Here is a 19,416-nt window from a genome sequence, read left to right on the forward strand (position 1 = left end):
TCTTTCCCCCAGATAACCAATTGGCTGATCAAAGGGCGTGATCCAACTTTGGTACTGCTCCTCATTGGCCAAGTACTCAAAGCCATCATCTTGCACTAAACTATTCATGGCTCCTCTGTCCCGTGTCACACCGCCTCTGCTCCTGCTGCGACTAGCACGGCCTGATCTGCCTCCTGGCTGCCGCCCAGTGGAGAGAAGTTGCACAGCTTCGAACTAGGCCTACTGTCATTCTCATTGCGACTCCCCCTGCCTCCACGTTGCCCCCTAACTGTCCTATGAACACTTCGACCTCGTCTAACATCCCCAGTGGCATTAGACAAATGCTCCAACAACACGTTACTGTCGCCGCGATTGCGGAGAGGCACACGGTCAGAAGACAAAAGAAGCTAGCTGGCTAAGCTGTAAAAGACTGGACCCCACATAACTTCCAGCCTCGTTTCCCACATCACTAACTGCGCCTGCTAACTCCCCGATGAACACTACGACCCGTGAAACATTGTTCCCAGCACTAACATTGGGCAAAGGACCATCTACATTGGGCAAAGGATTCATTTGTGCTTGGTGTAGGTCTAAACTTTGTCCAGCTGCACCATTGCAAGGCAGGGACGCATCTGAAGCGTGGTGAGTAAACGAATCACCGTCATTTTCTAAAGGCAGATATTCTCCTTCAGAATCAGGGTCAGCGAATAGAAAACCCAACACTTTATTGCGGGTAAACTTTTCTGATGCCATTACCGCGATAATGTAGTGCAAATACTCTCTGGCGTTGACAATACGGCTCTGATAAAATGGCACACACGCTTTACACTAGCTCGGTATTTCTCGCACTGATTCAATGAGCTCTAGCGGGAAGATTTTGTATAGAAGCATGACGATTTTTTATTTCGGTGATGGCGTATGACATGTCTGCCATCTAGTGGAGTGGAGTTTGAACGAATTATGACACCCTATTTGACAAAATCGGCCGTTTTATTCAGTGCCGCATCTTGTCGACTATAGTCGCCCGTGGCGCCTAGAGGGTTAAGACTTCATCCAAGTCATTCACCACAAAACCATTATATCACAATCACTCCATACAGGCATTTACCCACCCGGCATGACACGGCAGGTCTTGAAGTTAACCCAATTCATTAAACCAGCCCTGCCTACCCCAGAAACACGCTTACACATTCATAAAAACACAACTGATTGGATGCGTAATAACATGCACATACTCTTACAACATTACACAACACAACTCACAGGTTTAACCCATCCTGACCCCACATTTAACCCCCTAGCACTTCAGATAGCTAGCGGCTGGGTACCACTCCAGACTTGCCCCCACCACCATACAGTCAGTTCAACAGCTCCTGAATCCGCAAGCTAACCCTATACCAACATGAAGCCCCCCACCCCCAGGCCCCCCAGCCCCACATAGCTCTATTCCAACCACAGGGGACCCCCCCTATAGGCACCCACCCTTTAGATCCAAATTACCTCACTGAATTCCCCTCCCTTCCCCTATCCAACACTAACCACTCTCCCCCTCCTAACTAGGACTTGGGAGATCCCACTACACTAGCTACAGAACCACAACTCTCACCATCTATCCCTCAATCCTCTACATACATTGATCTACAAAAACTGACTTTTACTCTCACAACATCAGACCTTAGTTCTGATGATCCTACACCTGATACTCCCCCTCGGGAAAACCCACCTCGTCAAACATCTACTGATACCCCCCATAATGCTACACAAAACACTACACAGAATACTACAAACATTAACACTTCCCCCACTAATTTAGTCACCACCAACCTAGCTCCTACACACACCACTCCACCCACTACCACAGACCCCTTATCTACCACCCCACCACCCACTATTAACACTACCACTACAAATACACACCATACTATACATCAGTGTTTCCCAAAGTCTGGGTCGCAGGAGATTTTATTTGGGTCGTCAGCACAATTTATGTTGTGTTATAGGCCTAACTGATACCATTTGTCATTTGATACCAGAAAGCTAACAGTTTTCTTTTAGGATGTAGTTTGTTAACTACCACAGTCACGGTTTTGTCATAAAAGCTTATGAAACTGGCGCATGAAACTGGGGGACGAACGCATCGCAGAGGGGGAGCCAGAGCATGGATATCTACCTCTCAAAATGAAATCGTTCTGTGGGGCGCCTGCCATGCACATCGCAGTTGCAAACTGCAGGGGACTTGAATCCGCCTATTTGCACGAACATTAACAGATACCAGCTCCTCAACTTTACCAATTAAAATCTAGTGACCGTGCTGTCAACTAAAGTAGACATCCATAGACCGGACATAAGGACATTCAATTTGCATGTAGATAGTTTTGATTGTAGATGCATCTTTAACGTTAATAGCAATCTCCTCACATTCTTATTTCTGATTTAAAATGCACGACGAAAATGCATTTTATGAGGCTACACTGTAAAAAATGACCGTGAAATGTACATAAAAACTATGTGAAATCCCTACAGAAAAGTATTGTAAACCCAAAAACATATATTTTTTGTTTAACTCACAGTGAACTTTTGTAAACTATTAAACAGAATATTTTTTTATATTTACAACAATAACATGTGATTATAATCAAATTTATTTGTTAAAACTACATATATTGCTATCAAAAACTGAGAAATACTGTAATACTCATAACAAAATAATTGTGTTAATTTGACATGTAAATATTGTAAAAATTATACTTTTAGTCAGTTGTTTTTAAAAATACAAACAATATATGTAAGCCACTTTACACGTTTATGCTGTACTTTTGATATGATTGATGAATGATGCAAATTGAGGTAATACAAATGTTTTAAAAAAATATATCGAAAAATATAGGCCACAATTAGCCTATAATAACATTGTTTTTTATAATTTAGGCTATTTGTAGCATATTGTGTAGTGTGTTTGTAAGAAATTAATTTTTGAGCATTGTGTCATTATCACAGGCTAAACAACCAAACATGCCTTCACTAACATTTGTTTATGATTTATTTGTAGCCTATAGCCTACTGTATTTATAGAGTGTGTGTAATGAATTAAAATTATTGATATATGCAAAGTAAACCTCTGTTCAGTCCTAACCATAATTTTGTATGTTTTTAGTCTTTAGATTTTAATGTGATACTTAGCCTAGGCCTACTAATTTGAGCACATTGTCACAGGTTAAACAGTGCCTCCTTAGCCACAGACTTGTAGGCCTTGTACTCTCATTGTGCACTGTGTCCGCCTAATTTTGAATTTCATAGTGAGCAACTGAAGCTCCTCTCTGAATGGATAATGACGGGAGAAGCGGGAGAAGCACGGGCTCCTTGTTCAAGCTGACGTCATTAACGAGCGAGCTAGAGCGGCGCTTGCTGGAGAGAAAACAGGAGCAGGGCAAAAGTCTTCGGACCACGTCTTTGACATTTGAATTTTTTTAGGATAAATCCACGATTTTAACACACGTTTTTTTGGAGGGTCTACTGCTGTTCAATCAGAAAAAGAACAATTGGCACGGTAAGCTTCACATTTAGCCTACTTTTTTCGAGAACAAGTGTGCTGAAAGCACATGGTGTAAACTAGCACCAGTTGATATTTAAGATCAGTAACGTTAGCTACTAGCTAGCTAGCTTGATTAAAGTGTGATAACTTAGTAGTTCAGCTAAAAAGCACAGACAATCACTTCAAATCCTAAAAATGATCACCTGCGTTTTTTGTAAAAAGAAATTGTATACATTAAGAGGCTATGTACTACATTGCAGAGTGCATAGAAATGAGCCACGTTGTCTTTTCAAATGTGTGGGCGCCAACTGTAGTCAAACATTTACGACTTACTCAGCTTTCAAGGGCCATTTTTATCGTGTGCACAATGCACCTGCATCGCAAACTGCTCCTACAGCCGTTGTTGCGGATTTGAAATGTGCAGTTTCATTATGTGTCCGCCATTTTCACACTGTGAAAGAGCTAGTGTCTCACTTAAATGATCATATCGGAGAGGGCAGGTCTGTGTCGTGTCCAGTAAGTGGTTGTAAGCATGTGTTTACAAAAAAGTCATCATTTACTTCTCACATGTGTAGGAAGCATAAAGCATGCTCCCCTGATAGTATTGATGACATGTACAGGGAAACTCGTCCTCAGCCCCCAGATGTCATTGCCAGTACAGATGATTTAGAAAACACACATGAAGCCATGCCAACATCTAGTGCGGCCAGTGATATGCCAGAGAATGATAGTCAGTCTTATCTCAGAAACATGTGTCTCTTTTACCTTAAACTGCAAGGACAGCTGCTTATTCCTGCCTCTACTATACAAACTATTGTTGAGGAAATGCAAAATGTGCACGAGTTAGGTCAAGCCTACACAATAACTAAAGTATGTTCTTTATTAAAAAATGAGATGAGCCTATCTGATGAAGCAGTCACTAAAATCTGTGACTGCATTAAAGAGGCAGATTTGTTCTCTGCCTGTCATCAGGGACACTTAAGAACAACATACTTCAGAAATCAGACATTCGCAAAGATGTTTAAATACACAGAACCCCAGAAAGTGGCATTGGGAATGGATGAAAACATGACACAAAAATGTGCTTACTACATACCAGTGGCAGAAACTCTAAAGAGCTTTTTACAGTCACATTTAGGGAGGAATGCACAGTCACAACAGTTTGGAGATCCTGATGCAGAGGTTTTTACAGATTTATATGATGGACAAAATTTCAAATGTCACCAGTTCTTTAATGAAAACCCTGAAAGCCTCAAACTGAATTTGTACCAAGATTCATTTGAAATTGTGAATCCCCTGGGTTCTGCGAAAAAGACACACAAAGTTCTTGCAGTCTATCTTTCATTAGCAAATTTACCCATTCATTTGCGTTCAAATACTGATAATATGTTTTTAGTCTTGTTGTGTGTTGAGAATGACCTTAAGCGTTTTGGAATAGCCAAAGTTTTCTCAGAGTTGTTGGCAGATCTGAAATCCTTGGAGACAGACGGAATAAATGTAGATGGAGAAACAGTAAAAGGGGGTCTTTACTGCATTGCTGGGGATAACTTGGGTTCTCATTGCATAGGTGGGTTTACAGAGAACTTCAGCCGCTCTCAATATTTTTGCAGGTACTGTGAAATCTCAAGAAGTGAGTTTGAGGCTGATCCGAATGCCTGTGGTCCTCCACGCACCCCAGAGACATATGACGCGGCGGTTGCTGATCTCCAGGCTGACAACATCCAAGGCGTCAGAGGAATAAAGGTAAACTCTATTTTTAACACCCTTGAGTCTTTTCACGTATGCCAGCCTGGTCTCCCGCCTTGTTTAGGTCATGACCTCTTTGAAGGAGTCATGTCATATGATCTAGCACTGTACTTAAAGAACATTATAAAAAAGAAAAAATGGTTCACATACTCACTCTTAAACAGGCGCATCAAACAGTTTAGGTACAAAGGATCTGAAGCACTCACAAAGCCATGTGCTGTCAAGCCTGACGGAGCCAAGTTATCAGGGCAAGCCATTCAAAACTGGAACCTTTTGAGATTGCTACCAGTTTTGATCGGTGACAAAGTGCAAAACCATGAGGATGAAGTATGGCAGTTAGCTCTCCAGCTAAAAGACATTGTGGAACTTATTTGTGCTCAGAACATTTCCTTGTCACAGATAGCATATCTTGACAACTTGATCCAAGAATATTTGGAGTTAAGAAAGATGTTGTTTCCTGAAATTCAACTTAAACCCAAGCACCACTATTTGCGCCATTATTCAGCACTGTTGTTGAAATTTGGTCCATTGATAAGGCTGTGGACGCTAAGGTTTGAAAGTAAACACAGCTATTTTAAAAGATGTGCCAGACACTTGAAAAACTTCAAAAACATTTGTCTAACTTTGTCAGAGCGTCATCAGATGTATCAGGCATATCTTTTAGCTGGGCAAGAATGCAGTAAGCTACTGCAAGTGAAGGACAGCTGTGCATTTTATCTCAACCTCTACAGTGACACTATTAAACATGCAGTCAGGGAGTTGGCCATTTCAGAAAGCAATACCACAGTCACCACAGACATTCAGTACAAGGGCACTGCATATAAAAAAGGACAGTTTATTGTGTACAGAAATGATGAGTATATGGAGTTTGGTGAACTTCTACTCATCTTGATTCAAAATGACACATCTGTGTATGTTTTGATGGATATCCACAAAGGCATCTTCCTCTCAGAATACCATCTGTATTCTGTGACGAAGGACAGTCTTGGGTTGCAGTGTATGAACATTAATGACCTGCCCGATTTCTATCCTTTGGTATCATACATTCTTGATGGATACCAGGTCATTCCATTAAAACACAGCATTGTGGCAAAATAAAGTCCAATTAAAGGACAATTCCGGTGCAAAATGAACCTAGGGGTTAATAACACATGTGTACCGAGTTCGTCCGTTCTCTGGGATATGTTTTCATGCTAATCGAATGTGACCAGTTTTACCACAAACCGCTAATAAGTGTTTAACACTGGTCTTCGGGGCACACGCAAAGTAAAAAGAAATCGCTATTTCTATACCACTGACAAGGCTCAAAATAGCGCCACACTTCAATGATAGCATAATGGGGGGCCCTATATGTAAACCGAAGCATTGAGAACTTTGTGAGTGTACAGACAGTTTAATAAAAAGATCGGTTATGTTTCTAAACTTTCACGTATACAAGCGGGCGACATCTTGGAAAAACAGTCACGTGACCGTTCAGCTTGCGTTGCTCCAGTCCAGCGTCGTGCAACGTGAGCTGAATAGTCACGTGACTTGTTTTCCCAAGATGGAGCCAGCCTGAATACGTGAGCGGTATGGTTTCTAAACTATCTTTTTAATAAACTGTCTGTACACTTACAAAGTTCTCAAAGCTTCGGTTTACATGTAGGGCCCCTCATTATGTTACCGTGGAAGTGTGATGCTATTTTGAGCCTTGTCAGTGGTATAGAAATAGCGATTTCTTTTTACTTTGCGTGTGCCCTGAAGACCAGCATTAAATGCTTATTAGCGGTTTGTTGTAAAACTGGTCACATTCGATTAGCATGAAAACATATCCCAGAGAATAGACTAATTCGGTACACATGTGTTATTAACCCCTAGGTTCATTTTGCGCCGGAATTGTCCTTTAAAGTTCACTTAATTCTCACTGTAAATAGTTTGACATTAATAGAAGTGTTACTAATATATGTATGTATATTTTCCTGTTCTGTTTGGCATTTCTTCTTCAGTGGAAATATGGGTGACTCAGAGCGAACCTTCCTAGATGTTGCCATTATGGAAGCCCTACCAGAACTTCCAGCGGTGAACAAAAACATCCTGGAGGAGCACTTACAGTCCATTGGAGTCGAGACCTCTGAGGATCTACGCTTTGTAACAGAGGCAGATTTAATGACCGGACTAAGACCTGTGCAAGCCAGAAAGCTTATTTCTATTTGGAAACAGAAATGTGAGTAAAAACACCACATAACACAGAACCATTCAAAATCCAAAGCAGACATGGACATTGTGTAATACAGTGTACAGTGTGATTCATTATCTTATTTTTTTTTGTCATTTAAAGACCAAACTCCCGAGAACAGCTCAGGACAGCTATCATCTGTGGAATCGCTGTCATCGCTCTCTCTTTCACCCAGAAGTTCAACGTCAACCTCATCCAGCAGCTCAGGACTCACACAGGGGGACGACAGCTTTGAAGTTCCATGGGGGAAAATGCCAGAGGAAGTGATGGATTCTCTGGAGAGGGGAAAAAGGCCAGGCCCAAGACTGAGGAGGCAAATGATCCGGATTGTTGTGACTGAGATGATGGAAAAAAGCCCTCATGTAGGTAAAAAGCATTCAACTGACGTTGCAAAAAAAATGGTGGCAAAATATCCCAGTTCTCTGCAAGATGTAATAGAGGGCGATATTGTTGGAACAGGCTACCATTCGATTGTCAAACAGTTGCAAAACAGAATTGAAAATGTGAGGCGCACTTCAACACCCAAAATAAGAAAAAGAAAACATCAGACTGATGTCTCAGACCACACAGACGAGATCCCATTAGAAGAGAGAGCAGCAATGCAGGACACTTATGGATGTGTTAAATGGAATGTAAAATTCCTGCCCCTTGAAGAAACTCAAGAGAGCCAGCAGCAAAAGATGGAAAAACTCAAAGTGATGTTCCAACAGTCTGATGCCAATTCAGAGGAGGTAAAATGTCTAATGAAGTCCACTTTTTACACACAGCGTCAACATGTCAACCAGGGAAAAAGTATCAAATGCCTTAGAGAGGAGTGGCCATTTTGGTTTGATGAACTTGGCATGTCGATCCACTTCAAGGAACTCACTGGGATTGACCTCAAAGAGACATTCACACGGAATTTGGATTTGAAGGGAAAAAGGCTGCTCGACTACATGACCACAGTTTGTGTCAACAAGAGCAAGAGGTTCCTTCAGAATTATGCAAGGCTTCAGAGGATGCGGGGACCGCAGAGTGGCTGCTCAGATGATGTGATCGAGATGATCCTGCTTCTGCTAAGCTACTTTGATGAGAAGGAGGAGTCCATGTTCTTCCATGTAGAAGATACATGTCTGGTAGAAGAGGTCCAACTGGAGCAAGTACCTCTGACACCCACTATTATTGTCTGTGGTAAGTCTGTTTCATATCTCACTATTTTTAATTGCGCTGTTTATAGAATTTGTCATGTGAGTGCAACGCTTATTAATGTAACCTATTAAATAATTTGCTCATAGGACAGTCCTGCTATTCCTCAACAAGGTACATGCTGAGTCTGGATCGGAACCTTATCAACACAAACATCTCCTCCTTCATTTCTGCACTGTGCCTCATGTTCGGGAGCTACTACTGTTTTAACATCCATTATCCATCTGAGCTGGCTTCAACCCTGGAGTTTCTTCAAAGGTGAGTAAACTTGGCTTACTAATTTCTCAGACCTGGAGTCTGGTTCTGAGGTCCCGGTCTTAATCTGGACCTTAAAGGGATGTTCCACCATTTGGGGAATTACACTCATTTTCAACCTGCCCTTGAGTTAAACTGTTGATTTTTGCCTTTCTCAAGTTCATCCAGCCGTTCTCAGAGTCTGGCGACACCTTTTTTTAGCTCCAGCCTAGCATAGATAATTGAATCAGAGTAGACCATTAGCATCTCGCCTGCTAGCATCATGTTTAAAAGTGACTAAGATTTCCGGTAATTTTCCTATTTAAAACTGGTCTTTTCTCAAGTTAGAGAGTGTAATAAGACTAATAGAAAATGAAACATGCGATTTTCTAGGCTGATTTGACATGGAACTATACTCTCATTGAGGCGTGATAATCCAGTCACTAACCAATTTATCTGCTGCAGCTCAACCTTGTTGTTGGAAGGTGCTGCATGATATTGTGCTGCTGCGCCCATGGTGTTCCTTGATTATTACGCTGGAATGAGAGTATAGTTCCAAGCCTAGAAAATCGCCATGTTTCATTTTCCATTGGTCTTATTACAATTTCTTGAATTTCCCCTGGGGATCAATAAAGTATCTATCTATCTATCTTCTAACTACGAACTGTAGAAGAGGTATAAAAATAGCGTTTTGTAGCGGCGAAATGACATGCCCGGGTCACTTCCAGGCTAACGAGTTTTGACTAAAAACGGTAAAATCGAACTTTCTCAAAACACATCCAAATGACATGATTTTGATGTCAACTCAATGTTTGTACTCCCAATCATCTGTAAATTGATCTAAAGTGCATTTTACTCCGGATAATTCCTTTAAAGGAACATGCCACAGTTTTATACAATGGGTTTATTCAAAAATCCCTAATTACATCTTGTGTCCTCCGTCTTCCACGAGTTCAAATGGCAATGCAGATTAAGAGGAGGTGATCTCCTGGGCAGGTATTGACTTGGGACTATATTGGGGCAAAGCACAGGTGAAGCACTGCTACTTGGGCGCAGAGATATCATGCTACACATAAGTACTTTTCTCACTCGCTACAGCAAGGACAATCTCTGCGTCCAAGTAGCAGTGCTTCCCAATTTCATAAAACGGTGGAGTGTTCCTTTAACTAAGGCCGGGACTCAAGACTGAGAGTCAGACCCAGACTAAGAGCCGGACTCAAGCTGACTCTCGGCCTCGCCTCTTGGTGTGGCCTGAGTCTCGGTCTTGGTCTGGCTCTTGAGTCTCGGCCGGGCTCGGACCCGGATTCAGACTTTTTTTTTTTTACTGATCAATTAAAATGCTTAATATGCTTTTATTCTACAGGTGTTTTTTCTTGATAAACCCAGAAAAAGGAACCAAAGTAGAGAACAAAAACTCCAAGCGTCATCTCAACGTGAACCCTCGCGTCCTCACCCTGATACAGGAACTCTCTGATCACGAGTGGTGTGCCTAAATATGGACTCTTTCTGTGGACTCTGACTGTTTGTTTGAGAAGAGGTACTGTTAGTCTTTGCAATGTTTAAATCCATGATGTGTTCCAAAGTATGGTATAAAACTTATTTACCTTTCATTTATTCAATTAGAGCTGTTTTTATTGCAAAAAATACCTTAACAAACTGTGAGGGGGCTCACCTCTCCACAGATCTGATCTGTAATTTGGCCTGTTGGCATCACCTGATTGTCTCCATGGAGATATAGTTTTATGCCATACTGTGGAACATTCCAGACAGGGAGAGTGTGGTGTTGTTGTTATGCACCTGGCACTTAAACTTTGTGTGACAGAAATATGTTCAGATTTAAAGAGGTTAATGTCCAGATTTAGAGAGGCTTGTCTTCTGGATTATTTCAACTTGGATTCAGTCAAGGTTAAAAGAACCATTACATGTAGGTTCTTTGCATGTTGTTTGTATACGTTGAAAAGAAAACACATCCAACTGTTTCATGGCGTACTGTGGAACATTCCAGACAGGGAGAGTGTGGGCTGTTGTTGTGCGCCTGGCACTTAAACTTTGTTAATTGATTCAGTTGAGCTAAAAGAACCATTACATGTAGCTTCTTTGCATGTTGTATGTTAAAAAAAAGCATCCAATTGTTTACAACTATTGACGATGGCTGTTAAATAAAATTCCCAAAAGTGACATTTTCCTCTTATCTTTTCTTCAGCTGTGTATTTACATGTTTTGGTGTAGGCTTAGAATTCATTTTGCAGGTTTATAAGTAAATTTTACATTATAACTTGATTATTAAAACATAAAAATATAGCATATTATGAATAGATTTTATGTATAATATACAGAACAACTCCATTTAAAATGCAAAGTTTTACTGTTGCACTACCATTTTAAACTATTTCTTTGTTTGATATTTCCCTGTAAATTTGATCATTTATTGATGCACAATAAGCAATTATCACATGTGAAAAATACAGGGAATGGTCTATTTATATACATCACAGTTATGCGAAATTAACAAAAAAACATTGTAGACTTAACAGTTTTTAATGGGATTCATCCGTTCATTCATTCATTGTAAATCAATTTACATATTTTGTCAGTAAAGTTATTTACTGTGCTGCTGTATTTTTTACAGGAATACTCTGGTAACCACAGCTGCCAGCATTTTCCTGTAAAAACTACAGGTTTTTTTTTACAGTGTACAATTTAAATGGACATTTTAAACACGACTTGACTTATTTGCTATTTACATCGGAATTGAAGTCCACAGTGTCATGGACCCATTTGTCTGCAACGCAACGTAGCCTACAACATTTTTTTTGAAATACAGGAACAGCTTACTATGCTGACAAATGCGCAACATGCGAGAATTTTTCCAAACTTTCGGATGCGCATTAAAACGTATCTTTTCAGTAGTCATTTCCAACTTTTCACGCTGATGGTGCTTAAAATGCAACACAACCGTGTTCAAAGCAGGATCTATCTATCTAGATCCTATATCAATGTATGGTTGGGGGAGGCATAGAAAAGTTGAAGAACCTGTGGCCTAAAACAATATTGGTGGTTGCAGGGTAGATTTGAAGTGAAATGGGTCGTGGGTCATTTTTAAAAAGTGGGTCCCCAGAAAAAAAGTTTGGGAAACACTGCTATACATGGCCCCCCTTCCGTATCCCCTACACTCACACCAACTAGACCTGGACCTACACTACAGATATCGGCCCTAGTTCAACACAGTCTGGACAGCCCACTTGGTCCCCCCCAACAACTAACCAGTAAAACCATCAGTAACACCTCAAAGCCCCCCAAACATCTGGTCACATCTTCACCACACAAAATAACTCCTTGTTCCCCCCCAGAGCAGACATCAGTGGGAGGTACAGATCCTGGACAGTCCAACCCAATGAGGGTAGTGATGAGCAAAGGAAAAAAGAAAGCTAATCAGCTTACAATTCCAGCTTCTGAGCCCTCTTCCTCAGCGGGACAGACATCGTCCAGGATTATCGGCCCCTCCCACAACCCATCACCACCACACACAACACCAAACACCGTCAATCACAACCTCAACCACCTAGACCCCCTCCCCTTCTCCCACGACCCCCCTCCCTCTCTACCACCCCACGTATCACAGTTGGGAGCATAATAGAATCTAATATATTCATGCCACCAAACCTGTACTACTGATAGGGGATTCTAATCTGGCACGCATCCCCCCTCACTCCTACCCCAACATTCAAACTGACAGGTGCTACTGTCAATCACATGACCCGTCTATTGGAAAAGACCCCCCCACAGGTGACTGTTGAACTGGCTGTCCTGTCGGTGGGCACCAACAACATGAGGCACAATGCCAAGGCCACCACCAACAAACAGTTAAAATGTTCAAGTTAGCCACCAAAATCTTCCCCAATGACAATATCTACGTACCCCTTCTAAATTTCTCACCAATCATCTCACCCGACCTTTCCTTCCAGGCCACTCCAACATCTCTCCATCCGAGAGACAGGCAATAACTCAGGACAAACCCCCACATTATCATTAAACCTGCTGACAAAGGCTCTAAAATTGTAATTCTCGACACCCACCAGTATCTTCTTGAAGTTAACAGGCAACTTTCAAACCATCTCCATTACTCACCCATATCTCATTCACTACAACCACAAGCACAAACAAAAATTCGCAAGCTGGTCCACACGTTGTATTCCAATCACTTTATCTCCAGAAAACAGTTTGACTTCATTTTAGGCCCAGACCAACCCAGACCCCTTGCTTTTTACCTGTTACCCAAGATCCATAAGCCGCCTGACACGTGGACAGTCCCTTTCGAGGTTCCTCCCGACAGACCCATTGTATCAGATTGCAATTCCACCACCTACAACATTTCCTTTTTTATAGATCACTTTCTCAACTCTCTCTCCACTAGACACTCCAGTTACATAAAAGACACATGACTTCATACACAAGATTCAGCCCATGGCAGTTCCCAACCATACTTACCTTTTTACCATAGACGTGGACAGCCTATACAATAATATAAACACCAGAGCCGGCATCCAAGCAATTCGTAATAATTCCTCCGTTATCCAGATCCCACCATACCAGACAATATTCTCCTCCAACTTTTGGAGATATGTCTTACACATAACAACTTCGAATTTGATGACAGACTTTTCTTACAGATTCATGGAACTGCCATGGGCCAACGATTTGCACCGGCATATGCCAACATTTACATGAGTGAGTGGGAGCAAGAAGCTCTGGCCAAATGCCCCCTCCAACCCCTTTTCTACTATCGCTTCCTGGACGACATCATTGGCACTTGGACACACACACTAGACAAATTCAATGACTTCATTCACATACTCAACACGCACCACACCACAATTAAACTGAAAGCCACAATCGACCTAGACTCCGTAAACTTCTTAGACACTACCATCTTTCTAACACCCCTCTCTTTAACACATAGTTCCCTCAGTACCAAAGTATATTTCAAACCCACAGACACACATGCACTCTTACACAAAACAAGCTACCACCCAAAACACACCTTCCAAGCAATCATCAAATCCCAAATCATAAGAGTCCATCGCATCTGCAGTTTTCCAACCGACCTCCAGGAAGCGATAGCAACACTCTTTACAGTCCAAAAAGATTTTTACGCAAAATCAGAACAGATACTCTACATCTTCTTGTTCCCACTCACTCTAACAGATCACCACACCACACACATTCTAACACACAATCATTAACCCCTAGCCCTGATCCCCCTATCCTAGACCACACTATGGACACCCCTGAATCCACCTCGGAACCCCATCCAAAACCCATCATCCACCTTATCACAACCTTCTCACATTCCACAACACACTTACATTACACTTTCAAACAACATTTCATGCACCTCCAATCTTCTCACCCCACTTTTCAACACCACAGAATCATTTCAGCTTTACGCAAGAACCATAATTTACAGGATAAACTTATCAGGTCACGGTTCTCCAGGAAACCCCCTCCACAGCCCCTCCCACATGATTCCTTCTTCAAGCCCCAACAGTTCATCACCGACTTTCATTCCCATTGCACAGCCCCAAACACACCCCTTACACTGGACACCACTAATGTCACAAATGCCATCTACTGTATATTGGTGAAACAGGTAACACAATCCGCACCAGACTTTAACAACATCTTTACAGTATTTCCCAGAACACACGTACCACCCTTTTGGTTGGCCATTTCCAGGTTCATGACACCACTAACCTTGGCATTTGTGGCCTTGAGAGCAACCCTGGCTGGAGCACCGTGCAAAGAACGAGAGCAGAACGCCTCTGGAATTGTAAACTACAAAAAAAAAAATCTGTTTGGTTTAAATGAAAGTTAATTCCTTTGGCCTTTTTGTCTCGTCCTTATATAAATAAAATATTCATTCCTGTCTTCTTGCTATGTCATCTTGGGTTAGTTGTTAGTTATATTGTTTTACTTCTGTATTTATATATTAATTAAGCACTTATATTATCCTATTTCATTTTTCAGAGTTTTTAAACCACCCCCTTTGTATAGTCTCCCACCAGTCTATCTACTGCCCCCTTCTTACCATCCCCCTCTTCCTACTAGGTCTGGACTTTTATTTGTGTTTGTCATTCTACTTTACACTGTTTTACATTTTACATTCTTAGATTCTAACTTTTGACACTTTGGTTTTTCACTTTGACATCTGGAAGTTTTTTGTTTTGGTTTCCCCAACACTCAACAAATTTGTAGAAAATATTATTGTTTAAAAGCACTTATAATTATAATTCTTTTAGCACTTATCTGGACTTAGCCCCTATTCCTAACCCAGAACCAATTCCTAACCTATTCCTAACAATTCCTAACCCTAACCTCCTCATTAGATCACGTTTCTCCAGGAAGCCCCCACTCAAGCCATCACCACAGGACTCTTTCTTCAAACCACAACACTTCATCACTAACCTTCACTCACACCTTTCTGCCCCTCACACACCCCTCTCACCAGACACCACAAATGCTGTCTACATCATCACATGCAATAAATGTCACTTACAGTACATAGGAGAAACAGGTCACTCAATCAAAACCAGACTCAAACAGCACCTATACACTATTGCTAGGAACTCACGCACCACCCACATATTCACACATTTCCAGCAACACAGCACTGCACACCTTGGCATTTGTGGTCTCGGGAGCAACCCCGGCTGGACCCGAGCACAGAGGCAACGAGCAGAACGGAGCTGGATCAATAAACTTCACACTTTCTTCCCCCTTGGTCTCAATTAATCCACTCCTCTGTTTCTTCTGTTTCTCAATAAAGCTACATCTTTCCTTTTCCCTTTTTTTCCCCCAGGTCCTGTCTTATTTATTTATAAAAAAAACTTGTTATTACTATGTTATTAATCCATTATTACTTTGTTATTACCTTTCCCCCCTCCCCCCTTCTTTTAGTCTCTTAAGTTCTCCACCCCAGTTCTTCTACTCCCCCTAGACTACCCAGGACTTTTACTTTTTATTCTTTTCACCTTAACACAATTTAGATGTGTTTACCTTTTATTTTTGCAGTGTCATGTCGATTTTCAAAGGTTGTTTTCATGAATTTTACACTTTTGATTTTTAGCACTTATAGCACCTTTTCCTTTTTCTTTTAGCCCCAGTCCCTAGCTTTAACCCCACCCAGCTGCTTGGCCCAACCCCTATCCCTTAACCTAACCTCCAGCCACTTGGCTAAATTCCAACCCCAGCCCCCACCCCTTAGCCTAACCCCAACCCCTTAACCTAACCTCCAGCCACTTGGCTAAATTCCAACCCCAGCCCCTTAGCCTAACCCCAACCCCAGTACCTTAGCCTAACCCCAACCCCAGCCCCTAAGCCTAACCCCAACCCCAGTACCTTAGCCTAACCCCAACACCAACCCTTAGGCCAACCCCAGCCCCTATCCTAAGGCTAACCCTTACCCCCACCCTCAGGCTAACCTCAACCCCCAATGCCGACTCCAGCCCCCCACCCCTTATCCTAACCAGCCCCTTGGCATTAATTATCATTAATTCATTATTTATTTATTTATTTAATTTTCTTCTTTCTTTCTTACCCTTTTTTAGTATACATAATTTCTTGATTAAATAATTCTCTATATTTATTATTTTATTTCTAGACAGTCGCCCTCGTCCCATTCTTAGTCCCCTCCCTGTTAGTGTGGTTGGATCCAATCGGCCAGTGCACTCACAGTCACCCACTCCACCAAATATCATGTTCCCCTAACCTAACCCTGTCCCCCAGCCCCAATCTCTAACTCTAACCTTTCCCCAGTCCTAACCTCTCCCCCAGTCCCAATTCCAAACCCCAGTTCTCTCAGCCCCAATCCCATACTACACAGTTATTACACGGTTATTACACATATCACAGTTATTACACATTTATCACAGTTATTATACAGTTATTACACATTTATTACACACTATATTACGCACTTTTCACAATGTTTTACTTAATTCTTTACACCTCTACACCAGTTCACACTTTGTTTTTGTTTGGTTTTTCTATGTTCCTCTTTCTTTTATAACAATGCTACCCTCCGACACAAGACAGTTTTTCCCTCACTTCCATCACCAGTCTTTTCCGACCCAATTGGCCAGCGCGCTCTAGGCGATCTTGCCCCCTAAAAGATCTTTTTCCCTTCACCTAACCCCAACCCCAAGCGGGGAACATAGGACCCGGGGAACATAGGGATGACCCCCCTGGAAGTGACCCGGGCATGTCATTTCGCCACTACAAAACGCTATTTTCATACCTCTTCTACAGTTCCAAACAACATTACACTTACGTGGTAGTGAGTAGAGGGTCCCTAAAGCCAAACCGAAGTATCCTGAGGTCTTTATGTGGTCGGATAGAGAGTCCAGAATGAATTTCATCAAGCCAGTACCTTTCCGGAAATGTTGTTGCTGCTGCAGCTGCCACCCTTAGGGGAAAGTCCGTAGGAGTCGAATGCCGAGTGTGGAGTAACACACTCACGTCACGTGACATTTCAAAATTCCAACCTGTTAGTAAGCTAGGGTTTGCTGTTACATACAACTTCATTTGAATTTCGAAAGAAATACAGGACTATGTTTTAAAAAAAAAAAAAACACACACTCGGCAATCGGGTCACTTCCAGGCTAACGAATTTTGACTAAAAACGGTAAAATCGAACTTTCTCAAAACACATCCGAATGACATGATTTTGATGTCAACTCAACGTATGTACTCCCAATCATCCGTAAATTGATCTAAAGTGCTTTTTACTACGGATAATTCCTTTAACATTGTGGTTGGTAGTACACCACTAACAATAACAAAGCATTGCATGGATTTTTTTTAAAATGAATACTGTTGGTAAGGTTGAGTTATCTCTCGTGTATCTTGTTTGGTCCTCAGACAAAATATAAAATGAGTTATATATCAGACAAAAACGTCTACTAAGAAATTTGAACATAAACAATAACAAAAATGCACGCAATATGCGCCAGGATCACTGATACAACCTTTAAGAATGTGGTGTCAAAATGAGTAATTCCTACTATGCTCCTGTAGTGACACGTTCATACATGAATCATGCACACATGCAAATAGACATGCACACCAAACCCACCCACATATTTTCACACCTTTCCCACATACACTCTCAACTTAATAATAAGTTGAGAGTAATTAATAATTAAAGGTCTCATTCACTGAGAAACCGTTTAATACTTGTTACTTTCGAAATACTATAGCTCACTCCAAGTTACATATGCATGCTGTACGTGAAAATGATCTTCTACCCCCATTGCCCGCATTAGCCAATGAAAGAAAATACACGGAAAAACAAGCGAATCAGAAAGAGCCCTTCCCAATGAGGCCGAAGGGAAACTGATTATTCATGGCCTCGCCCACCTTGGCTTGTGACCGCCAACAGGAAGACTGGAAGATTTTTTTGGCTGGGGATTGTCTCTCTGCAGCTAGTAGGAGTTAACAGCAAGTTGCTAACATGGCGGAAAAAAATTGTGCCTGTGTTATTTGTGGCAATAACACATCAATGTTGCATGTTTTGCCTTAGAAACATGAGTTGAGGAAGAAATGGTTCGGATTTATCGTTGGAACACCACCACCGAAGTAATGCAACATTAGTTCTGTGTTCCAATCATTTCGACCACACTCATTGCCTACAGTTAGAAAGTGGTTTTGCATCGATGTTCTGAAAACCTGGTTCTGTACCGTCATGATGATCGACCACCAGCTCACAGGCTGTAAGTACAAACAAACTTTTCCACCTAACGTCTGTTACAAAATAGCATGTTCATATTCTTCCGTTAGCATGCATGAAAAAGGGTAGCCTACAAGCTAGGCTTAGGCTAGCCTATATTACAGGAAGCTACACCAGACGCGTAACTGAAGTGTTCTGTTCGCGACGTGTAAAATCAGAGAATGTCTAATAGGAAGGGCTCTGGTAAAATCCATTAGAGGAATGGTCTATTTTCCCGAACGTAGCCTACAGGCCACTAACACGCCAGGTGTAGCTACTTCCATTGATTAGGCCTATTGGAAGCTAATTGTTGCAGTACATAAGCTTTAACGGAATGCTTCAGTTACACGCATAAGAAACTGACCACACTACCCAGAGATTTAGCTTGTTGAACCTATAATCTTCTAACCTAAGTGTTGAACCACAAATAATAATATTAGCAACAATATCTTATGCTCAACTAAGTACAGGTATTGTTCTAGTCTAAACAGGGAAAATCAAAAACACAATACCCGTGCACTATTAGGCTAAGTTGCTATCACTAGAGCTCAGGTATTTACACTTCAGTCTAATTTATGTCTTCTTGCCATTATTACATTGACCTTTGTAGGCCTACAATGATGTTTTGTTTGATTACTTGCTGTTTACTTAGTGTTTTGTATGTCTTCCAGAGCACATCCTCATGTCAGGCTACACAGCTTTCTAGCCTACATTAGGTCATCACGTTAGAACCAAAGGTTTGTGATCTAACTTTTATTG

At 41.5% G+C, this 19,416-nt stretch overlaps 1 protein-coding gene and 1 long non-coding RNA gene across 4 annotated transcripts; both read left to right on the forward strand.

The window, feature by feature from the left end:
* Nucleotides 1–3,477: 3,477 nt before the first annotated feature.
* On the forward strand, nt 3,478–7,674 carry LOC125298014. Of its 2 annotated transcripts, XR_007194144.1 has the most exons (4): nt 3,478–3,526; nt 5,122–5,254; nt 7,243–7,460; nt 7,575–7,674. It is a non-coding gene; the product is annotated as an uncharacterized LOC125298014 (long non-coding RNA). The 2 variants fall into 2 exon arrangements; XR_007194145.1 differs by lacking the exon at nt 7,243–7,460.
* An 18-nt stretch (nt 7,675–7,692) lies between these two features.
* LOC125298012 lies at nt 7,693–11,010 on the forward strand. Of its 2 annotated transcripts, XM_048248632.1 has the most exons (4): nt 7,693–7,834; nt 8,240–8,642; nt 8,747–8,915; nt 10,255–11,010. In XM_048248632.1, the coding sequence occupies exons 1-4, from the start codon at nt 7,724–7,726 to the stop codon at nt 10,382–10,384; spliced, it is 813 nt and encodes a 270-aa protein (XP_048104589.1). In that variant the 5' UTR covers nt 7,693–7,723; the 3' UTR covers nt 10,385–11,010. The 2 variants fall into 2 exon arrangements, with proteins under 2 accessions (XP_048104589.1, XP_048104588.1); XM_048248631.1 differs by having other exon boundaries at nt 7,693–8,642.
* Nucleotides 11,011–19,416: the final 8,406 nt, after the last annotated feature.

Source organism: Alosa alosa, chromosome 7, assembly GCF_017589495.1.
Source record: "Alosa alosa isolate M-15738 ecotype Scorff River chromosome 7, AALO_Geno_1.1, whole genome shotgun sequence".
NCBI lineage: Eukaryota > Metazoa > Chordata > Actinopteri > Clupeiformes > Clupeidae > Alosa > Alosa alosa.

Coding starts and splice junctions, on each gene's coding strand:
- LOC125298012 (XM_048248631.1), top strand. CDS start 7,724: ATGCCAGAGGAAGTGATGGATTCTCTGGAGAGGGGAAAAAGGCCAGGC. Junction 8,643..8,746: donor ACCCACTATTATTGTCTGTG/GTAAGTCTGTTT, acceptor ATTTGCTCATAG/GACAGTCCTGCTATTCCTCA. Junction 8,916..10,254: donor ACCCTGGAGTTTCTTCAAAG/GTGAGTAAACTT, acceptor TTTATTCTACAG/GTGTTTTTTCTTGATAAACC.